Source organism: Hyla sarda, chromosome 4 (genome assembly GCF_029499605.1).
Source record: "Hyla sarda isolate aHylSar1 chromosome 4, aHylSar1.hap1, whole genome shotgun sequence".
NCBI classification, from domain to species: Eukaryota; Metazoa; Chordata; class Amphibia; order Anura; family Hylidae; genus Hyla; species Hyla sarda.
In genome coordinates, this window is record NC_079192.1 from 153,175,327 (window position 1) to 153,201,060 (window position 25,734).

Genomic DNA, 25,734 nt, shown 5'->3' on the forward strand with positions numbered 1-25,734 from the left:
GGGTGCTCCCCCTGTTCACCAACGGCGATCGCAGGGGGATGCTGGTTGCTATGGCAGCAGGAGGTCAGATCATGACCTCCTGTCTACCTGCTACGGAAGCCTGTGAGATCCAGCCAGAGGCTGGATCGCACAGGCTGTAGTGTGTGCAGATCATCAGGTTATACTGTGCTGCAGTACAAATGTATTGGAGAATAGTATAACCTGTAAAAAGTGAAAATTTAATTATAAAAGGTTCTTCAATAAAAGTATGAAATGTAAAAAAACATTAAATGCCCCTTTACAAAACACACACATCATATACATACTAGGTATTGCCACGTCATTAATGACATGTACTATAAAGCTATAGTGTAAATTATCCCGCACGTTGAACGCCGTAAAGAAAAAGAAAAAAACAACAAAAAAGCACGCAAAATTCAGTAATTTTGGTACAAATAGCGGAATTAAAAAAGATCAAAAATGTAGCATGTATCGCAAAAATGATACCAATAAAAAGTACAGCTTTTCCTGCAATAAATAAGCCCTAAGCATTGGACGAATAATAAAAAAAAGTTACAGCTGTCGAAAAATGATAGAACAAAAAAGGAAAAAAAAAAAGAATTTTGCTCAAAAAAGGAAAAAGAACATAAAAAGCTATATAACATTGGTATCGCAATAATCATACAGACCCACAGAATAAACATCACTTTTACTGCACAGTGACCACCATTAAAAAAGCCAGAAATTTTCCAGTTTTTCACAATATTTTGGAGTTTTTCACAAAATGTGCTGCATGTTAACAAAAATGCACCACTTTTGTAAAGTTCAATATGTCACGAAAAAACAATCTCAGAAACATTCAGCTCAGAAAAGCATTCTAAAGTTACCATTTAAAGAGACACATGTCAAATAGAAAAAAAAAAAAGCCCGGTCAACGACTATGGATGTATACTTAAGTCCGTGGCCTGCTCCCGATCTGTGAAGCTTCGTATCCGCGGGGTCCCGAAAGCTATCAGCAACCAGGAACCGCAGCTAATACCGGACATCGCCGATCGGGCTGATGTCCAGTATTAACCCTTTAGACGCTGCGATCAAAGTGGATTGCGGCGTCTAAAACGGGAGAATACACTGCTGGTTAGTTCAGCGGAGCTGTTCGGGACCGTCGCGGTGAAATCGCGGCGTCCCGAACAGCTGAGAGGACAGCTGGAATTGTCTTACCTTCTTCCCGGCTGTCCGATCTGCATTTAATTGCTCCAAGGCTTGAGCAATCAAGCGCAGAAAACACTGACGCCTGCAATCAGTGTATGCTGTATTATAGCCCCTAGAGTGGGCTATAACACTGCATCAAAAAAGTTATTTAAAAAAAAGTAAATGTGATTTAACCCCTTCCCTAATAAAAATCAGAATTACCCCCCTTTTCCCATAAAAAAAAAAGTGTGTAAATGAAAAAAACATATGTGGGCATTGCCGCGTACGTAAATGTCCGAACCATAAAAATATATTGTTAATTAAACTGCAGGGTCAATGGCAGGGTCAAAACAAAAATGGTACCGATAAAAACTTCAGATCATGGCACAAAAATGAGCCCTCTTACCGCCCTGTTTGTGGAAAAATAAAAAAGTTATAGGGGTAAGATGATGAAAATTTTAAGCTTGTTAATTTTCATGCATGTAGTTAAGGATTTATTTATTTTTAGAAGTACAAAAAATAAATCAAACCACTGTTCTGGCCCAATGGGGGCTTCCTAAATGCGACATGCCCCTCAAAAAGCATTTCAGCAAAATTCTCTCTCCAAAAGCCAAATTGCCTCCTTCCCTTCTGAGCCCTGTAGTTCGCCAGCACAGCATTTTAAATCTGCATTTGGGGTATTTCCTTACTCGAGAGAAATGGGGCTACAAATTTTGGAGTGATTTTTCTCCTATTACAAAAAAAAAACCCTCTTCTCCCACTCTTCACACACTGATAGCAACACCGCAGGAGAAATGCTAGCACAGGCTTCCAGTATCCGTAGTTTCAGGTGCTGAACATCTCGTATCTTCACAGCATAGACAATTGCCTTCAGATGACCCCAAAGATAAAAGTCTAAGGGGGTCAGATCGGGAGACCTTGGGGGCCATTCAACTGGCCCACGACCACCAATTCACTTTCCAGGAAACTGTTCACGTAGGAATGCTCGGACCTGACACCCATAATGTGGTGGTGCACCATCTTGCTGGAAAAACTCAGGGAACGTGCCAGCTTCAGTGCATAAAGAGGGAAACACATCAAGTGGATTGGTCATCGTGGGCCAGTTGAATGGCCCCCAAGGTCTCCCGATCTGACCCCCTTAGACTTATCTTTGGGGTCATCTGAAGGCAATTGTCTATGCTGTGAAGATACGAGATGTGCAGCACCTGAAACTACGGATACTGGAAGCCTGTGCTAGCATTTCTCCTGCGATGTTGCTATCAGTGTGTGTTATGAGTGGGAGAAGAGGGTTGCATTGACAAGCCAACACACTGGGCAGCACATTGAACACATTTTATAAGTGGTCAGAAACTTGTAAATAACTCATGAAAGAATAAAGTTACATTAAAACCAAGCACATCATTGTTTTTCTTGTGAAATTCCCAATAAGTTTGATGTGTCACATGACCCTCTTCCTATTGAAAAAACTAAAGTTGGATTCAAAATGGCCAACTTCAAAACTCCCCCCCCTCACATATACTAATGTGCCACAACCAGGAAGTTAATATCCCCAACCATTCCCATTTTATTAAGGTGTATACATATAAATGGCCCACCCTGTACTTGCACACAGCCTTGCTTTCTCCCTTCTTCAATTTTTGCCATTCAAAATTTTTTGGAAGATCCCTTTGGTTTCGCCTAATGGTACCACAGGCCATAGTACCTTTGGCAAACAGGCATTGCAGTAACGGGACACTAGTATAAAAAATTGTCAAGGTAGATATTATAACCTTGACCTAGCAGGGGGTGTGAACTAGATCCCATACTATATTTCCCGTTTTTAGTATAGGGGGGGATGCTCTGGGGGCTCTATTTTTGAGCCTTTCCCCTCATACTCTAAATTTGTGCGTGTAGCCTGTTCAATCTATAACGTTTTACACCATACCTGGCCCGTTTGTTAGGCAGGTATTGCCTAAAGTGCAACCTTCCCTTAAAGAGCACAAGAGACTCGTCTACTGCAATCTCTTTTTCTGGGGTGTACACTTCAGAAAACTTTCGGTTTAACTAGTTGACATGGGGCCGAATTTTAAATATGCGTTCAAAAGTGGGATCACTGGGGGTGGGCAATTTTCATTATTAGCATAATATAAGAATTTGTGGAGGACTTCAAACCAAGCCCTTGGCATGACAGCACTGTACAATGGAGTATGGTAAATCATATCATTACTCCAATAAGAGTGAATTGTGGGCTTTTTAATTTTGCCCATTATTATTATTATTTATATAATATATATATATATATATATATATATATATATATATATATATATATATATATATATATTTTTTTTTTTTTTTTTTACTCCAGTGGATTGGTTGGCACACACTGGTAAGGCCTAGAATGGTATGCCTGTGGATGGGCCACAATCGCCACAATTGCTCGCCATACCTCTTCGTTTCCTCCCCAATCATGCTAATCAACTCTTCTGAAAAAAAAAAGAGCTGAAAAAAATCAGCTTCTCATAATCCTGTGGTGTTAACACAAATGCCTGCAGTGGCCACAAACTCAGGCAAATGGGGTATAAAGCTAGAAGCCAGAGAACACTCAGAGATGGCACTAGGACCTGGTTCAGTACTGGTACTAGGACCTGGCTCAGTACTATGCCTAGGACGGTGACGAGGAGGTTCCTCATCAGAATCAGTAGAGGATGAGGAAGAAGAAGAAGAGGGCAAATATAGCAACTCTTCACCGCTGTCTGAACCGGAGGAAGATGCCAAGAAGGCATATGCCTCCTCAGTGTTGTACATGCGACGCCTTGACATATTTTCAGAAGACACTGTTAGTTTAGAAAAAACTGTGGCGAAGGGTCTCTGATGTACTAACACTAGTACTATATATTTTTTTGTATTTACATTTTTTATTTTTTACAGAAAAAAAAGATGTAACTGCGCTACAAATAACAAAATAGTGGCGAATTGTCACCCCTGTCCTGAACAGATCCCTAGAACTACGCTGGCGGTGAGACCAGTATAGGAAAGAAAAAAAAAAAAAAACTAGCAAGCTGTCACTATCACAAATCAGTGACAAATCACTACCACTGTAATGTTATATATGCCGTATTTATCGGCGTATAACACGCACTTTTTAGGCAAAATTTTTTTGCCTAAAGTCTATAGGCGTGTTATACGCCGATACACCCCCAGGAAAGGCAGGGGGAGAGAGGCCGTCGCTGCCCGCTCCTCTCCCCCTGCCTTTCCTGGGGTCTAGAGCCCTGCTGTCGGCCCTTCTCTCCCCCTGACTATCGGCGCCGCTGCCGTTCTGTCCCCCTGACTATCGGTGCCGGCGCCGATAGCCAGGGGGAGAGAAGGGGCAGCGGCACCCATTGCCGGCGCCGCTGCCCCGTTGCCTCCCCCCATCCCCGGTTGCATAATTACCTGTTGCCGGGGTCGGGTCCGCGCTGCTTCAGGCCTCCGGTGTGCGTCCCCCTGCGTCGTTGCTATGCGCTGCGTGCATAGCAACGACGCAGGGGACGCACACCGGGGGCCTGAAGCAGCGCGGACCCGACCCCGGCAACAGGTAATTATGCAACCGGGGATGGGGGGAGGCAACGGGGCAGCGGCGCCGGCAATGGGTGCCGCTGCCCCTTCTCTCCCCCTGGCTATCGGCGCCGGCACCGATAGTCAGGGGGACAGAACGGGCAGCGGCGCCGATAGCCAGGGGGAGACAAGGGCCGGCAGCAGGGCTCTAGACCCCAGGAAAGGCAGGGGGAGAGAAGCGGGCAGCGATGGCCTCTCTCCCCCTGCCTTTCCTTGGGGTGTATCGGGGTATACACGCGCACACACGCACCCTCATTTTACCATGGATATTTGGGTAAAAAACTTTTTTTTACCAAAATATCCTTGGTAAAATGAGGGTGCGTGTTATTGGCTGGTGCGTGGTATACCCCGATAAATACGGTACATTTTCACTTTTATTAAATATTTTTTTGTAACTAACGGAAAAACAAACAAAAAGCAAAACTTTAGCACCACTAGGAATGAAAACACAGTGGCGAACTGTCACTGCTGTCACAAATCAGTGACATACTAAGGAAAAATTTAAAAGGGTAGTATGGAGGTGTACAAGGTGGTGATGGGATTAAAGGGTGACAGACACGTCAGGGGCACCGTCAGTAATTTTTATTATTTGTTCTTCACTGTCACTGTTATGGTCTGTGACAGACTAATTTCTTCACTGTAGCCTTTTCACTATCACAGGTTACAGCAGCTGGTGAATGAATAAATGAATGGATCAAGGTAGGGATGTCCCGATATGATACTAGTATCGGGGCAGATACCAGGTATTTGCATGGTATCGGGGAGTCGTTTAATGTCCCTCGATACCTGGTGAAGTGCTTTGCTCCGTTGCCCCTTTCTGCCGTCCGCATCACTGCCGCTGCCCCGTTCTGCCGTCCGCATCATGGCGTCTTATGGAGGTGCATGTGACACACACTTCACTCCACTGCGCCCAGTGTAACGCTACAGAGGAAGCAGAGTCACGTGTATGTCAAATGCTCCTCCATAAGACGCCATGATGCGGACGGCAGAACGGGGCAACGGCAGTCATGAGTACGAGGCTGCAGAGCGGCTACACCGGACAGGTGCAAGTGAGAAACTACAAGGGGGAGGCCTGCTATCTACAAGGGGGGGAGGCCTGCTATCTACAGGGGGAGGGGGGTCTGCTGGCTACAATGGGGGGTGGGCTGCAGTCTACAGGGTGGCTGCTCCTAATGTCTGCACCTATCTATATTCCCTACCATTAAAGGCAATCTTACAGCAGAGCCACTTGCACTAACTTGAATTTATAAGAAGGTAGGGCAGGTGACCTGATTTCTATCGCTGCTCACCATGTAATCATCAGCGCAATCGCCCTTGGTCTCCCCGCCAATGCAAATTCGCTGTTCTGCCCAATGGAGAAGAGAGAAATCTTGGCTCTTACTACAGCAGCCGCCTCCATTGTACACAACAAGGAACCCACATATCAGCACGGTAAGCAGCGCCAGAGACCGGGTCACCCTGGTGTCAGATTCCCTTTAAAATATAAGTACTCGTACTTAGTATTGGCAAGTACTAAAATTAAAGTATCGGTACTCGTACTCTGTCTTAAAAAAAAATTGTATCGGGACATCCCTAGATGAAGGAATGAATGAATGAGAAGAAGCATCTGTCAGTGGGAAAGGGGCACTGCTGGCACTGTAACACTTTTATATAACTTTATATAACTGTACAGTAACAGTCACATTGAGTCACAATGCAGAGCTTTACTGCAGCCTGTCAGATCCACAGGCTTCAGTACTAGGGAGGGAGGGAGGGATGGATGGATGGAGGACAGCAGCAGGTGTAATGGGCACCACAGCTCTTTATGACTTTTTCTTTAGCTTTTATAAACTATATTTTCTTCTGCTACACTAAGGCTAGGTTCACACTACGTTTTGTATCTACGGTTCCCGTATACGGCTGGGAAGAGGGGGGGGGGGGGGGGCTTAATCGCGGCGCCCGCACTCAGCCGTATAGGGGAACCGTATTTAATGCATGTCTATGAGCCGACCGGAGTGAACCGCAGCCTCCGGTTGGCTGCGTTTTCGGCCGTATGCGGTTTCCCGACCACAGGCAAAAACGTGGTCGACCGCGTTTTTGCCTACGGTCGGGAAACCGCATTCGGCTGAAAAAGCAGCCGACCGGAGGCTGCGGTTCACTCCGGACGGCTCATAGACATGCATTAAATACTGTTCCCCTATACGGCTGAGTGTGGGCGCCGCCCCCTCCTCCCAGCCGTATACGGGAACCGTAGTTACAAAACATAGTGTGAACTTAGCCTAACTCTGGCTCCGATTGCTACTCAGACAGAAGTGAGAGCATCAGAGCCGGTGTTACTGTAGCAAAGCAGCTGAGACACTGTGGCTGGTCCACAGGGACCAATCACAGTGATTGCTGACCAGGACCAATCACAGATGGTCCTGGGATGTCAGGCAGAAGTTGTCTCCTGCCGGTAACAGCGGGACTTCTGCCTGTTAACCTATGCGATGCCGCGCATCACAGGGTTAACAGAATGCCTTATATAAATAGCGGGATGCGTGAACTAGCTGCATAACCCGCCGTTTATATAAGGCATTGTGCGGGGAGGGGTTAAACACTTGTTTAACAAATTTTTATTTTCACAATGAACAGTGCAAAAATTCACTAGAAACTAAACATTTGAACATATTGCTGCTTTTAGCACAAAGTGTTAACCATTCCTTGTTCTTACCTGGTAGTGGTTTTGGTGGAGGTAACTTGGGGTTGCTACTTGGTGTATGTACACTGCATATCTTAATAAACCCAGCCATTAACATTATCAATGCTATTCCCATTAGGAGAACAGCCCACCAGTGTGCCTAGAAGGAATGAAGACAGCAAAGTCATTAAACTGCAGCATACACTGCATGAATACATTTAACTGGTAACATTTTAATACAATGAACGGGTCAATTTGCAGGAAAAAAATTTGAGTAGTGTGTGGGATAGTATTAGAATGCATCTGGTTTTTTTTGTGTGAAAATCAAATCAAGAAACAGGAATTGATCACAACATGTAAATGCAACACAATATTGTAATGGATATATGGTATGCTATAAATAATATATATAAATAAATATAAAAAAGCTTGACAGCCTTCTCCCATAGACTTGCATTGAGGGGGTGGGGTGTGACGTCATGAGGGGGCGGGGCTATGACGTCAAAAGCTCCCGGCTCATGCGTTCGGAACAATTTGTTCAAAACTCTGAGCAGCGGAGTACCCCTTTAAGGACCCCGTCTGTTAAGGCAATCATTTGACAGCTATTCAGTGACAATATATTTTAATGCACTATTATTACGTATCTACAAATCACCACATATAGGCAATGAACAAAATCATACAATCCTTAAAAACTTAATCTAATATGATCTCGGAAGCTGGATAGAGTTAGACCTGGTAAGTACATTAATGGCGGAAAACATCACATATAAGACAGAAGGTGGGCACGTGATAGAATCTGCAACCTGAAACTTCCCATTTTAGATCTAGCAATATGATTTCTGCTAGTGTGAAACAAGGAATACATATATAAAATTGAAAATCAATGTTTGCAACAAAATTTAACAAGACAATAGAACACACACTCTTCTGGCTTATGACATCATACAGTTTCGGGTATGAAAACTTTTGTTAACCTTTTATCCCTGAATTTGGTTATAATCAGTCCTAGTATTACTTACTCCTATAACTATCAGTTTCTATAGATCAGTTCCCTCCGAACGCGACGCACGTTTCTGATTTCATCTTGATAAAGATCAGAAACAGGCATCAAGGTCGGAGGGGCGCTCAGGTGTTTGTTCCACTATGGTTAAGCGCAATATGCAATGATTTATATTAAAAATTGTATGACCCAGGACCAAATTTGTGAGAGGACTAGCAGGTTCAGTGTGAAACCGCAGTAATACCACTTTGGCACCTTATATGTTGAGATTGATATATTTCACATTTGGGGTCATGAACATCAATATATAGCTGGCATTATGGTTAAAGTGATCACCAGACACCCATTCCATGTTCACTTATGTAGATGTATTGATTTTCATTCTTTATTGTTTAAATAAAAGGAATATTTTATAATGCCAGTTTCTATAGATAGATGCACACATCTGAACAAAAAAACTATTACATCCATGTGAAACCACTGTTAATAGAAAATCTGTATTTAAAGTAACATATACTCAAAGCTGTAGGTATAGGCTTTCAGGTGGGTTATCGCTTGTCATGAAATGTGACCCCTTATTTGTCTGCAACTTTTTACAGAAACTTTGTATGGTCTACTAGAAATCAGCTTAATAAAATTCAATGGAAGTAACGTAATAGGCTTTAGATACAGCTTTGGGACACAACTTTCCATTAAAAAATGATACTACATCTCTCTCACAGATGTTTGATACTTGACAATCTGGCTTTTAGACAGGATTTAGAAAAGGGCTTACAGATTAGAACAGAAGTTATGTGGTTAGAGAGTTTGTTTCTTTGTGTTCTTTGCAGGTCCTCAAATCAAAGGAAGATCATACACAAAGAAACATGTAATTCATTATCTGCAAAAATAACCCTCAAAAAAGGTCTGTCTGGTTTGGGACACCCACTCCCACATAGCTTGTTTGAATATTCGGCGTTTAAGAAAACCTGTCAAGAGTTTCATGCTGCCTGAACCAAGGGCTGTAAAAAATCCCTTATGTTAAGCATTTTTGCAGTGTCCGGACATATTTCTATGGTGAATGCTGTTGAGTAACAACAGTCATATGTAGCTCCCATGTAAACAAAACAACCAACAATGAATAATGTGTGTTGAAGTGGTCATCTGGTGGGACAGGGTTTTTTTTTTATTTATTTATTTATTTTTAAGAATGCTCATTCTACATTATATAATTTGGTCCTGCCTCCAGTTCCTGCCACAGTTCCTGTGAAAGAGGATAATGGCCAGAGTGATGTCAGGGTCCAGAGTGTCATACCACCATTCAGCCAATCACTGGCTGCAGCAAGGTCCCACCTTGGGCATTGATTGACTGAGCGACAGTATGACACTCTAGGCCCAAGCATCATGCTTTTTCACAGGAATATCGCATTACGGGACTGAAGAGGGACATACATATACAATTATATATAGATAGATAGATAGAGAGACACACACAGACAGACAGACAGAGATCGATCCTACAAGGTATATAAAAATTCATAAAATTAAATGTCATTGCCACACCAAATACATGGTAATGATAGAAACTAAGACAATGAGCACAAAAAAGTAACAGAAACTAAATACAGAATTCAGAATATCCATACATACCACAATCCATTCAGCAATGTTCTCATAAAGTTCTGGATTGAAAATGGCTTTTTTCAATCTTGCTAATGGACCATCAGCATCAACCAATCGACATCGCATGAACACATCACAGTATCCTTTAAATTCATTGCATGGGGAGCCAGGCTGCAGAGTAATAGTTTTTCCACTGAAGTGGACTTTCCATACATCAGAACCAGTACTGGCACACGTGTGCGGCTTATCTGCAAGCATACATATAATATAATCAGTTACATTAACTTGTAAAGGAAATTCAACTTAAAAAACAAAGACAGGATTTAGAGCATTACAACAAAAAACAGACATGAGGTACAAGGCTGAGGAGACATGGTAACCGGTGTAGGGCAATTGCTAGGAAGTAAATTAAAAGGGGTATTCCTATTCCATCCCACTTCACTTGACATCCCACTTATTTTTTTCAGAATAGACCCAAAATAGGTCCCCTGCATGTAAAGGGGTATTCCCATCTAAGCGTGTTACCTCCTATCCATATACTGTTTTAGAATGTGCGGCTGCGCCATAGAGAATGAATGAAGAGGTGTCATTTATTAAAAGGAGTACTCCGGCGCGCACTTTTTTCCTTTTATCCCGTCCGGGCTGCAAAATAAAAGAAAACGCACTTTATCTTACCTGCCAACGAGCCCCCGGAGCTCCGGTACAGGTGTTCGGTCCCCGGGCTGTATTCTTCTTACTTCCTGTTAGCCCGGCACGTCACACGGAGCTTCAGCCTATCACCAGCGGAGGCGGGACATCGCTGTGGCAGGTGATAGGATGAAGTTCCGTGTGACGTGCCGGGCTAACAGGAAGTAAGAAGAATACAGCCCGGGGACCGAACACCTGTACCGGAGTGTACCGGAGCTCTGGGGGCTCGTTGGCAGGTAAGAGAAAGTGTGTTTTCTTTTATTTTGCAGACCGGACGGAATAAAAGGAAAAAAGTGCGTGCCGGACTACTCCTTTAAGCTTGTAATCCCCTATCCAATGGATAGGGAATACAATCTGAGATTGGATTACTCCGTTAATTTTACAGCTGTTATAATCATGACCTTAAACCACACGAGGTGACATTTTCCTATTGAATTAAATGCAATTCAAAGGAAAAGAAAACATTTTTTGAGGCACAAAATAAAATAAAGACCAAAATACTGAATATAACACATTAAAGAAAAACTACAAGTTCACTGAGCTGATTACTTTTGGAAGTTGCAATTAGAGATGAGTGTACTTACAGTAAATTCGATTAGTTACGAACTTCTCGGCTCGGCAGTTGATGACCTGCATAAATTAGTTCAGCTTTCAAGTGCTCCCGTGGGCTCGAAAAGGTGGATACAGTCCTAGGAGACTCTTTCCTAGGACTGTATCCACGTTTTCCAGCCCGCCGGAGCACCGGAAAGCTGAACTAATTTATGCAGGAAAAGTTAGCAACCGCCGAGCTGAGAAGTTTGTGATGAATCGAATTTACTGTAAGTTCGCTCATCTCTAGTTGCAATGTCTGAACTGGACAGTTTAACTGTTAGAAAATCTTGTGTTTTTTTATATATCCTAATAGCTATTGGTTGTCTAGTTAATAAAAACTGCATAATCGGCAAGAAGGAAACTGTTAACACATGGTTGAAAATAATGGCGCATGTTATGATCTTCTAGAAATAGGGGAGAATCCAATAAACAGTCATACAAAAAGCTATAGGTTCTACTAGTTCTCTTTTTCAGAGACACTGGAAATGGCCAGTACGTTCCTGTTCCCACATTTTCAGTAGCATAAAACTATTTTAACAGTCATGCATGAGATGCATGGAAATTGGCCAGACCAATGTCTTACAATCAAAAGGTATCAAAATTAGGAAAATCCTCAATCTTTATTTGAAATAAAAGTATAAAAAGACTCACTTCTTTCCATACAGCAGACATGGCACAACTCCTTATCGTCTTTCCCATCTGTACTGGCGCAGGTACATTCCTCCAATTCATACCTTTCACAGATAGATCCTGAACATTGCTGTGTGACAAGCAGAATACAGCCAGAAGTTAAACATTAATAAATGTGATGTTGTGGGCTGTACTTATCTTTTAGGTTGTACAGAATAGGCCGATAATCGCTCTGTGCAATAGGCTCAGAAATCAGCCAAAAAAACTAATTCTCATTCATAGGCTGATCACAGGGTTTTCACAGGTTTCAAAAACAATGTTCTTTGGATGCACACCGCCCTGCATAATGGAGCAAGTGTGACCAGCAATGGCTGTACGTAAGATTACATGTTTGTTTGTGCGGCCCTGGCTGCCCAATACCGAGTGGTGTAATTGGCTTGTGTAATGGGCCCTGTGTAATAGAGCCCTTTGCCCTATGTAGGTCTTGTTAGAGTTCCTCTGGTTTGCATTCCGCATGGTGAAAAAGTGCAAATAAGTGTGAAAAAAATAGAAAAATAGAAAAAAAAAAAAAGAGAGAAACCAGCTCACCACCCTATGGAAATCTTTAGGAGAACTCCAGAAGTCCCATTGGAAGCACGGAAATGAACCAAGCCGCACACTTTGTGTGAACAAATCCAAAAGAGAATTGCAGATTCCAGCTCCCATAAATTAACCATGTGAAAAATTTTGAACTTAATTTTTTCACATCATTTTTGGGAGCTGGAATCTGCTATTTTCTTTTGGATGTGAAAAAATATTGCACTTCGAATTAGCACTGGGAAGAGACAAAACAGACTGTATAGAGCTTTCTCTGGTGGCGAGTTCTATTGCGGTGAGAGCAGTTTGTACAGCAGGTTTTGTACAGAAATTTTATGTAGGACAAACTCAATTGCAACACTGCATGTTGAGAATATGAATATATATATATATATATATATATATATATATATATATATATATATATATATATATATATATATATATATATATATATATATATATATATATATATATATATATATATATATATATATACTCACACATACATACATATACACATACTTCTGGGTACAAAAATATGCAAATTAGCTCACCACACCACCTTCACAGGTAGAGCGTCCTGCAAAACAGCTCAGGCTCCACTTAAGTCTCAGAACTGATTGGGATTTATGCCAAGCCGGAGTTCTGGCTTGGCATAGATCCCAATCAGTTCTGAGGCTTCTTAAGTGGAGCCTGAGCTTTTTTGCAGGACGCACTACCTGTGAAGGTGGTGTGGTGAGCTAATTTGAATATATACAGAAGCAGAGGTAAACTACGGATGTAAAATAGGGTTGAAATTGGTCATCTAATACTCACCCCATTGATACAGACTTGGGTTTCACGGTTGCACTCAGTCAAGTTTACACGTGGCTCAGATGGAGGACACTGTGCAGAAACACCATTGCAGGTTCCCATCTTTGCACAGTCTGATTCTTCACGACATTTCTGAACATTGTTTTTGAAGTTGCACTGTGCTGTACAGCAAGGACCCTGGCTGGGACTGAAACACAGAGTGAAATAAGATATAGAAGCTGTGGTTTTAAAATCCTCATCCTTCTCAAAACTCCAACTATGCCACTGTAATTTAGTGTCGGAGGTTTAGACTGTAACCTGTCTTTATGTCCCTCCCACATTGCTTGTTTAGGTCTGTTAACGTTTAGCAATAAAAAGTTCATCTGGAATATAATTTTATTTTCATTACGGTGTGGACATATGATTGATGACACATGCCAGTAATGTGTGTTCAGTAATCGGTCAGACTTTCAGGGATCACAGGCATATAAAGACATCAGTAAAAGAACAGTTCTACAGTTTTGGTACCAACGATTTGAATCTGCGTAGGGATTTGTCAGACTTGCAATCTTTCAATTGTGAATTTATGTAATACTTATACTGTACTAATAAAAGCACACAGTAAACTTTTTATCCTTTCTAGTGAAGCATAGGTGAAGGCTCGTGTTTGCCTCTTCGTCAATGCCATTTATGTTTTTTGTCATCCTGAAATGGTCTTTCCCACTAATATGGTCCTAACGCAAACTGCATTTCTCACAGTACCTATGGCTAGACAGAGAAGACAGTCATCACACTTCACACACTACTAAGTAGAAAGTTTTGTTTGCCAAAGTGTTTTGTTTTTTTAAGTGAAAAATGTTTCTGAAATATTGCTGTTTTTGATAAGAGATGTATTCATACAAATTCAGTCATCTGGATTTAATCAAAGCCTTAAAGAGGTTATTCAGGAACAGAAAAACCGAGGGCAGGTATGGTGCTGTTTTTAAAGAAATCAGCTCTGTTTTTCTAATCCTGGATAACCCATTCAAACTAAAGTCATATTAGTGACTCACAAAACATATTTGGAGCAAAACTAATTTTTTTTTAAATCAAACTGTATTTCACAACACAATGCAATCATAATGCGTATAATGAATGACAAATTCCATGCCTAACCGTTCCTTCCATTTTATGTAAATAGAAAATGACAATCTGTGGCTATTGTTTTTACAGAGAATCGGCGCTCACACTGTCCAGAGTTTACGAGACTCACTCTGCATACACATACCTGCAGCGTTTTCCAGGTTTTAATTTACACTTCTTGTCTTCTGGCTGGTTGGCATCATAGCAGCAATCCTCTCTACATTGGTCAACATAGCCACAATCACACTCCTCTCCTTGCTCAACCAGGCCATTACCACAGATGGGCTGACCGGACTCTGTAACAAATACATACATTAGTTTGGTAAAGAAATCTACAAACCATGATTGCCATATAGTGACTATGGCTGTAACAAATATTGTGTGGCCAAAGATTGCTGTGTCATTCGTCCGAATAGTGCTGCATCGCCGACAAGGCAACTGAAGAGGGCGCGTTGTGACCCACAAGTGGCATGCAGCCTCAACCCATCAAGCAGCAGAAATCATTCCAGGATGGATTCATGGCCACTTGTGGATCACAATGTGACCCCAGTCATTTACATTATCTTTGATGCAGCATTATTTAGGGAGCATGACAAAGTGATCTTGGGCCACAAGACCCATGTCACGGCGAAGTCACCATGCAGTCTTGGCTTAAAAGTCTATGCCCACAGGACACCTGCAAAATGGGTGGCTCTGATGAGACAAAAAGTGTCTTGGCCCATAGCAACCAAAGCTCAGCTTTCATTTCTCAAACTGCTATGGTAAAATGAAAGCAAAGCTGTGATTGGTTGCTATGGGCAAACCAGACAGGTTTTTCTTTATCTTGAACAAGGCAATAAAACTGGGCAAGTGTATTAAAACAAACCTCCATTTTATTGATGGTTTCAATAAGACATGGAGCAAACATGATACCAAGAGCTGCAAACTGATAGCATATCACTAGGACATCACTTTAAAAAAAAAAAAAAAAAGGTGTATAACCGATGGGACCACAATGGATTCAAAGTTCTGTTCCCTTAATTGAACCATTTTCAGGATCAATCAGACCCAAAGATGAGAAAGTGCTGGCATATTCCATAAAAAAAAAATGTCATTTTCTAGTATAGTAAATCCCTGTTACAAATGCGTAAAGACCTCAACATATCCAAAAGGACAGACGTGAAGAAAATAAACTAAACTCAGAGTTCAATAGTAAATCTCTAGGAGGAGGAGCATTTTCAAAAATTAATAAATAAATTAAAACAAATATACATACCAACAAAACATAAATTCCTTTTTTTATCCAAGACTTGACTTATATTGCGGACACTGCAAATTGAGAACTTGTTGTTGTTAAGCTTGTCTCCAGAAGTTGCTCTGGCATACATGATAAAGTTACCATTCTCCTTAAATCCTGTATTCTTAGACTCTCCTGGTGTGCATTCAGAGCCAGAATCATGCTGTGGAAACAGACATGTAAGAGTCTCCATTATTATTATTAATAATAATAGAAAAGAACATTACACACACACTTAGGTACAATGAGGTTGCAGGAAGCAGTTCCAAGAAACAAAAGCTTTATGGTCATATTTTTTTTATATTCTGGCAGGTGTGAAGGTAGTACCGCTATATCATTCACAAACTACACACCAACACATGCAGTAAGCAAAGCTGAAGAAAACACTGAATGGAGCAAAGTTTGGAGCCTATGCAATAAAATGTTTTAATAATTAAAAAGTTAATATATATATAAAACTCAACGTGTGTGTGTGTATGTATGTATTTGTGTATGTTCCACAAAAACGTCCAAACGGCTAAAGATATTAACATGAAACTTGGCACACATGTTACTTATATGTCAACAACAAACATAGGATAGGTGATTTAACCCTTACTCACCCCCATCGGGATGGGAGGTCGGGATGGGAGGTCGGGATATGACAACAATATATGAGGACAGGATATGAAGTAAAAAGCTTCCTTCTTTGTTTATTTTCCTCCCCAACAAGGATTAGGAAGGAAAAACCGGGCAACGCCGGGTACTCAGCTAGTGTATAAATAAAAATAATTCACAGCATGTACAAATGTATCTGTGTGTTAATCTGTCTTTTAAATAAGAACAATAAAACTGTGTACAATAATTACTACACAATGAACCGGCTTTGTGAAAGATTTGAAGTGTAGGTAACTTTTAAAAAGATATTTAAAAACCTGCATGGTTTTGTTAGATTAACCCTTCAGAGTGGTGACAGGGAAATTTTAGTGCTCTCTCTGTAGTTTGAGCCCTGTATAGTCCCCTTCACGGTATAAAACAATTTCTTATCTCATTTTCAAGGGGCAGGACCAAATCTGGGCTGTTAAACAGGAACTCTCTTTTCCTTACTCATCTTGCCAATAACAGAACAGCACCTACTACTATGCCATGACACATGGCTGGTGAACATGCATTAGACTCAGCAGTATGGCCCTGTGCTAGAGGATGATTTACATGTACACTATTATAATTGTCAAATGGAAGAAAAGGGGGTTATTAATGCATCAGCTTTGTGAGGTGGTATGTTAGCTGAAATTAAAGAAACCGGTGCACAGCAAGGAAGTGGTTGCACTAAGCACTAAACTGATGCTGATAGGCTAAAGGGATAAGGAGGCAAGACATTACATTTAGGAGTCAGTACAGTGTAGACAGAGTAGAGCTAACACTGGTATTTACACAAGGAAAAGTGTCCAAAGCTGAACAGCACTAGCTTCCCCTTAACCATCCCCTTCTTGCAGAGTTCAGCCCTGGCTTCTCTGTTAAGTGCATGACAGATTGCAGAATAGTCGTCTATCAAATAGTAGGTAAGTTGTTTGACATATAACTTATAGTGAATTTAAGGGTTATTATGGTTTCAATGTCAGCACAGCATTAAAGGACAACTGCAGCGCAAAATACACTTACATTTACAAGATAGGGGATAAGTGTTTGATCGCGGGGGGTCCGACCGCTGGGACCCCCCCTCGCGATCTCCCTAACAGGGCGCTGCCATTAGCGCTCATAGTGAGCGCTAAGGTGCGTAGCGTCGACCTAGAGGTCGCCGGTGACGCCCCGTCTCCTCTCCATCCCAATACAGTTCTATTGGGGGATGTATGGAGGAGGCGTGCCGACCACAACGTCATGCTGCAGCTGGCACGCCCCCTGCACGGGACAGCCGCGGCCCCGTACAGGAGATCACAGGGGGTCCCAGCGGTCGGACCCCCCGTGATCAAACACTTATCCCCTATCCTGTGGATAGGGGATAAGTGTTAATCACGCTGCAGATGTCCTTTAAGGAAAAAAAATAAAATTTAAAAAATTATTGTACTCTGCTACATCCATCCAGAAAGGAGTACAGTATAGTTATAAATGCTAATGAAATGTATTAGATTATGCTATTGTGCAGCTTAACCGTCTGTTTATTTGATGTGCTAAGAACCCATAGGGAATTATGGTAAAATAACTCTGGTTTGGTGCAACAGCAGGTGGCCTAAGTGTCACAAGCAAACTACTTGGGTGTGGATTCTGCTGTTCAAATGCTGCAGAACTGCACTAAAAACTGCACCTGGTAGATCCAATCGGAGAACATCAAGTACACAGATACTGTATATAAGCTTTACTTACCTTGTCCCATTGAAGAAATTATAGAAATATATACAGTATATCTATCTTATCATAGAACTATCAGGCCTAAAGCAAACTCTCCAACAGATCAAGCAATTCTGTTCAAAAACATTTTTGCATACTTACTGGTGAGCCAAAGTTATGTCCCACTTCATGAGCAAAAGTGATATGAGAGACTTTGGGAGGAACGTGGGAACCATAATTCTGTACAGTGATGATTCCAGTGTTCAAGGACTTTTTCTTTCCATCTGAGTAAAGCTTACTCTTTTCACATATTCCACCTGAGCTTCCTGAAAGAACAACATTGGAAATTTTCACTCTTAATAAAATACATAACAATATACCAGTAACAATATAACAGAGTTCAAGTTGTCGTCACTTTAATAAATAAAAAAAAATAGTGATCTAAATATAAGTAAAAAGGTCAGCCTGTTCACCCAATACACTGGATTATAGTGTGGGTGAAAAGAATTCCATAGAGGGGTCACTTACCTAAATTGGTCCAGTAGGTCCTGAGATACTGGCTTCTGAAGATCCGTCACTGCATTCCGGTAATTGTGCACTGGAGGCGGGGCCCACCGGCCGGCTGCCTCTGCCTCTCTGTGTCAAGTCCTATTATCGCCCACCTGCTATTTGAATATTCATATTCTTCAACTCCATGTGGAGTCACAAGTCACACACACTGCATACCTTGAGTGAAGCCTCGCTAATCCTGACTTCCGGGTGTAGCGACCCTGCGCAGAGCGCTCACATTATGCAGTGCTCTCACGTCATGAGGACGTGAGAGCAGGGGTGAAATCTTCCGGCGCATGAGCTCTGACGAGTGAGTGCTGCTCCAACGTGACTTGTGACTCCACGTCGTTAGGACATGGAGTTGAAGAATATGAATATTCAAATAGCTGGGGCGGTATTAGGACGTGACAAAGAGAGGCAGAGACCCCGCCACCAGCACGCAGAGACCCCGCCTCCAGCACGCAATTCCCGGAATTCGGCAACGGATCTTCAGAAGCCGGTATCTCAGGACCTACTGGACTAATTTAGGTAAGTGACTCCTCTATGGAATCCTGTTCACCCACACTATAATCCAGTGTATTAGTGTGTGTGAACAGGCTGACAGTCTTCCTTTAAATGAAAGAAAACCACAGGTTAAACTATACCGAAATGGTCAGGATAAGGCCCAATAAAACCAAGAAAAACTCAATTTGTGACAGCCAACAAATTCCACAGGCAAATTCAAGATATTTGACACCTTTGCACTGAAATCTTTTGTTTATTTACTTCCGGAATGCAAAATTCAGCAAAGCTGTTGCAAAACTACAATTCCCAGTATGCCCGGACAGCCAACGGCTGTCCGGGCATGCTGGGAGTTGTAGTTTTGGAACAGGTGGAGACACACTGTTTGAAAAAAACGCTACTTTCACAGTCAAAACCTCATTCTTTTGCTTACTTTTCACAAAAATACAAGGTGAAAGAACCCTGGCATGACAGCCCACAAGCACCCAGAGCTAAATAAATATATATTTTTATATATATACCTATATTTTTTTTCCCCAATAGTCCTGCTTTGTTTTTATTTATTTCCTTTAAGCAGTTCTAAGGCAAGGAAATTATCCAAAATACGATAAGATAGGATTTTTTTTTTTTTGTATAAAGTAAAATGCGCCACTTTATTAGAGCACCCTGAGGCACATCTCTGCAAGAACCTTTGAATAATGGTTTGACCTCCGCTTTCAGCCACTGCATATGCTTTTGTGTAGACCGCAGTGACAAGAATTCAGGAGGATAAAGGAAGCCATTTAGCCAGCAGTCACATGCCTGTAGCATACTGCACTAATGCGCGCTACAAGTGGGTAGTCATAAAAACAGAACATTCATTGTTCGGGAGCCATCTCTCAGAGGCGCTTCCTGTAGCTGCAAATGCAGGAAACAGCATCCCCTGCTGTGAGAAAACACCTGCAGTCTTCTCATTTTTATTTCTAATACAGGAATATATGAGCAGTAAAATTTAAGGGACCCTTGGCATTGGTGAAGTCTATTTTTACCCCTCTCTATTCACAGGATAGGGGATGTGTAATTGCAGGGGTCCAACCACTGGGACTCCCACTTTCTCCCGCTCGGCACCCAGTGTTCAGAACACCAGCTCTTATGTACATCCTTCTGTATCTCTGGCTCTCCCATAGCGATGCATAGAGGTGGCGGGCTGACCACAGCTTCCTGCGGTGGTTGATAGTCTCCTTGCACAGAGCGGAGATTGCATTGTGCATGAGGAGAGCTGGGGGGACCCAGCGGTCGGACTCCCTGCAAACAGACACTTATCCCTAACCTGAGGATAGGGAAAAAGGTGTTACGTACCGGCGTTCTCCTTTAAATGTACAGAGCAGCTAAATCTGTGCAAGCAATATAAATAAAGAACTATTATTTTTATCATCATACATACACAATAGATTTGTTTATTTTTTTAAAATTTTGCGCTGAAAATCCACAGCGCACACTAGTACAATGCAAAAAAATAGTGTTTAGAAAACCCACACATAGTGGAAATTGTCTGGGGTCAATAGTTTGCTGCGGTTTTTACAGTTCCACAATTAAACCAACAGCAAATCTGAATTGTCTGAAGTCTGTATGTACATCTGCTTTTTAGCCCCATACCATTGCTAAATTTACCATTTCAGAAGAGTTTATTCTAACTTCTGTCTTGTCGGATACAGAGTCTAAGTAACATGAAAACGCAAAGTAGAGGCTGCAGACAATGCTCTATGCAACAATGTGCACATCACAGGAAAAGTGCACAGACAGCGAGCGGTAGACTTCTCTATAGGAAATACAAAGAGGCCTGGTGGTGATTCTGTTACCATACATGCCCCACCTGTTACCATACATGCATATTCTGCCTGATATTTTACCCTTCAGAAACATACAGGAAACAGTATTCAGACACCATGCTTACAGACTGGTTTCTCTTAAAAGGGAATACTGTATATATACATACATACATACATATACACACACACATACATACACACATACACATACACATATATATACACATACACATATATATACACATATACATATATATACATATACATATATATACATACACATATATATACATACACATATATATACATACATATATATATACATACACATATATATACATACACATATATATATATACACACACACATACACACACACACACACACATATATTTAGCCAGATCATGAAATAGGTTATTTTTTTCTACTCTATTTTCGGATTGTAATTTTACATATTTTTTTACTACAATACTATAGGATCCGCCATATTACCTGAGCTGTTTTTTATGCACAACTTTCACCAAGAATATGCTTGAGAAGCCGCACACACATCAGGCTGCTTTATACTTACAAAAAAACAGCTTTATAATTCCTCTGAGTAAGGCCAACAGGCACCTTTCTTGGCTTACGTTGCGCAGTAGATTGACAGCTGGAGCGCGCAGCAGTGCTTCTTTGGGCTAGCGCAGGTAAGCGAGCCCCTGTGTGTCAATCAAATTCCAGGACTTAGCTCTCCGACTGTTGTCCTGACTACCAAAGTATAAAGTAGCCTAACTTATTTATAAGGATATGCCTAGAATATGCTTGTGAAGCCCTTGTGCACTGTGTGCAGCTTCACAAGCAGTGCTGTGGAGTCGGACGAAATTTTGGGTACCTGGAGTCGGCAAACAATGCACCGACTGACTCCTACTAAATTTAGATTGGAATAAAAAAAAAAAAGCAAGTTTAAATGTCCCAATTCACAAAAAGTTATAATATTGACTTCTCTACTGTAAGAATAAAGACCAATGCATGCAGTGCCTCACATAACCGCAAATCGAACACGTTAAGTGACCGTGAAGAAGCTTTTCACGTGCTTCACTATATGGCACGCAACGCACAATTAGGGGCGGCAATACTTATACTTTCCATAGTGTTGTGTTCTGCTGTTACAGGGAACCCATGGGTAACCTGGCCTATCACTGATAAGGAATTAAGTAAATATGTTTTTTGCAGGACTAGAGACACTTGTACAAGTGAAGGGAATGGAGGGTCAATAGATCAAGACTGAAACTGTAAACCATTGGAAAACGGCTGCCATTCAGCTTGGGTTACAAAAACTTGTAAACTCCGATTGTTAGCTTAAACTTTAAACATGACTATGGGATTCTACTAGGGAAATCATGCTTTATAATAAATGCTCCTTCCTGGATTCTCCCACTGCCTTATCTTCAGCAGCAGATCAGCACACAAAAAGGAGAAGGCAGCAGCTTCTGCCCAACTACCTCTCTTCTAGGAGAGCTTAGAAGAACTTGGTGGAACAGCTTCTTGGATTCAACTGTAAGTGTTTATAAATACATTTGCATATTAATACAGAGGAGACTGAGTCGGGGAGTTGAAGTCGGAAGTACAAAAAAAACCTGTTGAGTCAGAACATTTATCTACCGACTCCACATCCCCGTTCACAAGCATATTCTTGGTTACATAAACTAAAAGCGGTTTTGTAAAAACAGTACAATTTTTTTAGTACTGCAGTTAAACCTTCATTTCAATGGAACAGAGCTGCAATACCAGACAACATGAGGACAGGAGTGGTGCTGTTTTTTTTTTTTTTTTTGCAAGAAAGAAGCAGGGTATTTCTAATCCTGGACAACCCCTTGAACAACATTTAGATATATTCTTTACAGCAAACCTCACGAACATAATCAATCCTGCCCAGATCGTATTAACATGAAAGGCACCGTTTACTAGGCTTGCTCTGTTATTTGTCAATAGGTCAATCAACAGGAAGGTAAAGGTCGAGCTGTGAGCTATTTTGAATGGTGTTATATCCAGTGTTATCCATCTACTGGTGTCACCTTTTACTCTAATCCAGTCTGGGATGATAAGAAGGAGACTGCTGGAAAGTACTCTGTATAGATCAGTATGTCAGTTTCCAGTGGAATATCAGCTGGTTTGTAAATTATTTCTATTTTAAAATATTAATCCTTCCAGACTTATTTGCTGTATGCTCCACATGAAGTTCTTTTCTTTTTGAATTTATTTTCTGTCTGACCACAGTGCTCTCTGCTGACACCTCTGTCCATGTCAGGAACGGTCTAGAGCAGGAGAGGTTTGCTATAGGGATTTGCCTTTACTTTAGACAGTTCCTGATATGGACAGAGGTGTCAACAGAGAGCACTGTGGTCAGACAGAAAAGATTTTTAAATAGAAGTAACTTACAAATCTGTTAAACTTTCTGGCACCAGTTGATTTTAAAAAAAATAAAAATCCCACAAGAGTACCTCTTTAATCAGAAGTTAAAGATTTTGCAAAGCGAATCCCTTTATTGACATGCCAATCAAAAATACATAAGAGTTATCCTGTAGAAACCGCAATTGCGGACACGACAAGCAACTTCAAATCCACAGTGGAAGGCACCATAATACAATAAGACATTTTATGATGACACATTCCTTTAAAATTATACATATAAGAGAAGACCAAGGAAAAAAGTATTTAACTTGTTTACCCCCTGAAAAGAAAATGGGTATTGGAAAAATGTTATAACCAACCAGGATTGTAAGAAAACTACACAATAACACACATTTAACAACATTATCTTGGCTAGGACCAGGGGTCATATTAGTCTACTGTACAAGCAGAGAGGATGTCAAGCTAGGGCTATAACACACTTATCTATAGGATTGTGCTCTGGTAAAAAGTGAAAAAAATATATAAAAATATAGTACCTGATGGGGCTCCAACCCATGCAAGCCCAAGCACACCATCATCAAAATCTCTGTCTGTAAACACATAGGCCAAGCAGTAGTCATCATGGTTCTGTTCAGAATTAAGCTCCAGGAACTTCTCAACTCCAATATTGGGAAATCGGAAGGGATTTGATGGATCTTTTTCATCAGCTGTAGTGTTAATCTGGGGGGAAAAAAATACCCTTACTATGCAGAATAAGAACTGCTACAAAACATAGCTGCTGAGGTGGCACAAACAATTGGTTCTCAATACAATGACTCTAGAATTGGACTTCTGAAAGCTCTTATTAACGCAACTCGGCAAATTGCTTGTCAAGTCTCTTATGCTATTTCCTGATCATGTGACACAAAGCAGCACTGCCTTGATTTGCATTACTAGTAATATATGGCCAATGATACTGGCTCAACAGTCCATGTGTTACCTTATGTTGGAGTTTGAACATATATTTTTACAGGCAGATGTGCAGGAGGAGGAGTTAAGTCTAGAATTACTATTTTGTATAGCTCTCATGAGAGTGAAAATGGTTCACTGGTCTTTTTCCCGTAGCCAGTCACAATGTCTAAACACAAGTCTAAAATTCACCCATTTGGGCCTTAAGGACTCAGAAAATTTTATTTTTACATTTTCGTTTTTTCCTCCTTGCCTTCTAAAAAATCATAACTTTTATATATTTTCATCCACAGACTAAGATGAGGGCTTGTTTTTTGCGCGGCCAGTTGTCCTTTGTAAAGATATCACTCACTTTACCATAAAATGTATGGTGCAACCAAATAAATACTATTTGTCTGGGAAAATTATAAGCAAACCGAAATTTTGCTAATTTTGGAAGGTTACATTTTCATACTGTACACTTTACGGTAAAATAGACCTATTTTCTTTATTCTGTGGGTCAATACGGTTAAAATGATACCTATGATTACATACTTTTCTACTATTATACCGCTTAAAGAAAATGAAAAAAAAAATTGTGAGTTTAAAATCCCTCTATTTTGCTGACCTATAACTTTTTAATTTTTCCGTATAAGCGGCGGTATGAGGGCTCATTTTTTACGCCGTGATATGTAAATTTTTTTTATACCACATTTACATATATAAAACTTTTAATACTTTTTTAATCAATTTTATTTGGAATAAAATGTTATAAAAAAAAAAAAAAAAAGCAACAATCTTGGATTTTTTTTATTTATTTTTTTTTAACTTTCACGCCATTCACCATAAGGGATAATTATTATATTGTAATAGTTCGGATATTTATGCACGTGGCGATACCAAATACGTTTAATAAATGTTCTAAAATTTTTTTTTTTTTATTTTTATTTTTTTTTATTTTTATTTTTTCACACTTTTTGGGGGTAAAATGGGGGAAAACTGACAATTTACATTTTTATTGGGGAGGGGATTGCTCACATTTAAAAAAAAACTTTTTTCTTTTCTCTTTTTCACTTTAATAGTCCCCATAGGGGATAGCACTGATCAGTGTTATCGTCATCTTCTGATCGGGTCTGCTCGATCTCAGGGCAGAGCAGAAGACCAATGGAAGGCAGCAGAGGCAGGTGAGGGGACCTCCGTCTGCCGTTCTGGATGATCGGATCGCCACGGCAGCTCCGATGCTCGCGGTTATGTACAGGACATAAATGTACCAGGATGTACATTTACGTTCTGCGTCGTTAAAGGGTTAAAGCATGCAGATTCCATTAATAAAAAATGTTTTACTGCGAAAGTGTCACTCGGCTCAAGTTGTCTGGATGATCATCATAAACATGGGAGATCATCCGTGCAAAATAGACGCCTTAAACGAGAACTCCAGACCATAAAATTGGTCCCCATAGTGTCGGCAGTAAAAAAAAATTAAAGATGTACATACCTTCCTCCGCTCCCCCGGGGCCTCCGGTAACCGACTCCAGTCTCCGCCGCAATCCACTTCCTTGTTGCCGGTGGTCGG

General features: G+C 40.9%; 1 protein-coding gene across 3 annotated transcripts in view; it reads right to left on the bottom strand.

Annotated features, from left to right (window-relative positions):
* ADAM10 (ADAM metallopeptidase domain 10) overlaps positions 1–25,734 on the bottom strand; it is a 204,777-nt gene that overhangs the window by 2,800 nt on the left and 176,243 nt on the right. For all 3 annotated transcript variants that reach the window (XM_056572425.1, XM_056572427.1, XM_056572426.1), the window contains exons 8-15: positions 23,771–23,954; positions 18,148–18,311; positions 15,661–15,844; positions 14,551–14,701; positions 13,308–13,491; positions 11,934–12,042; positions 10,032–10,252; positions 7,433–7,559 (exon numbers count right to left, since the gene is read on the bottom strand). In XM_056572425.1, the coding sequence (XP_056428400.1) occupies positions 7,433–7,559; positions 10,032–10,252; positions 11,934–12,042; positions 13,308–13,491; positions 14,551–14,701; positions 15,661–15,844; positions 18,148–18,311; positions 23,771–23,954 (1,324 nt within the window). The remainder of the gene's footprint in view (positions 1–7,432; positions 7,560–10,031; positions 10,253–11,933; positions 12,043–13,307; positions 13,492–14,550; positions 14,702–15,660; positions 15,845–18,147; positions 18,312–23,770; positions 23,955–25,734) is intronic.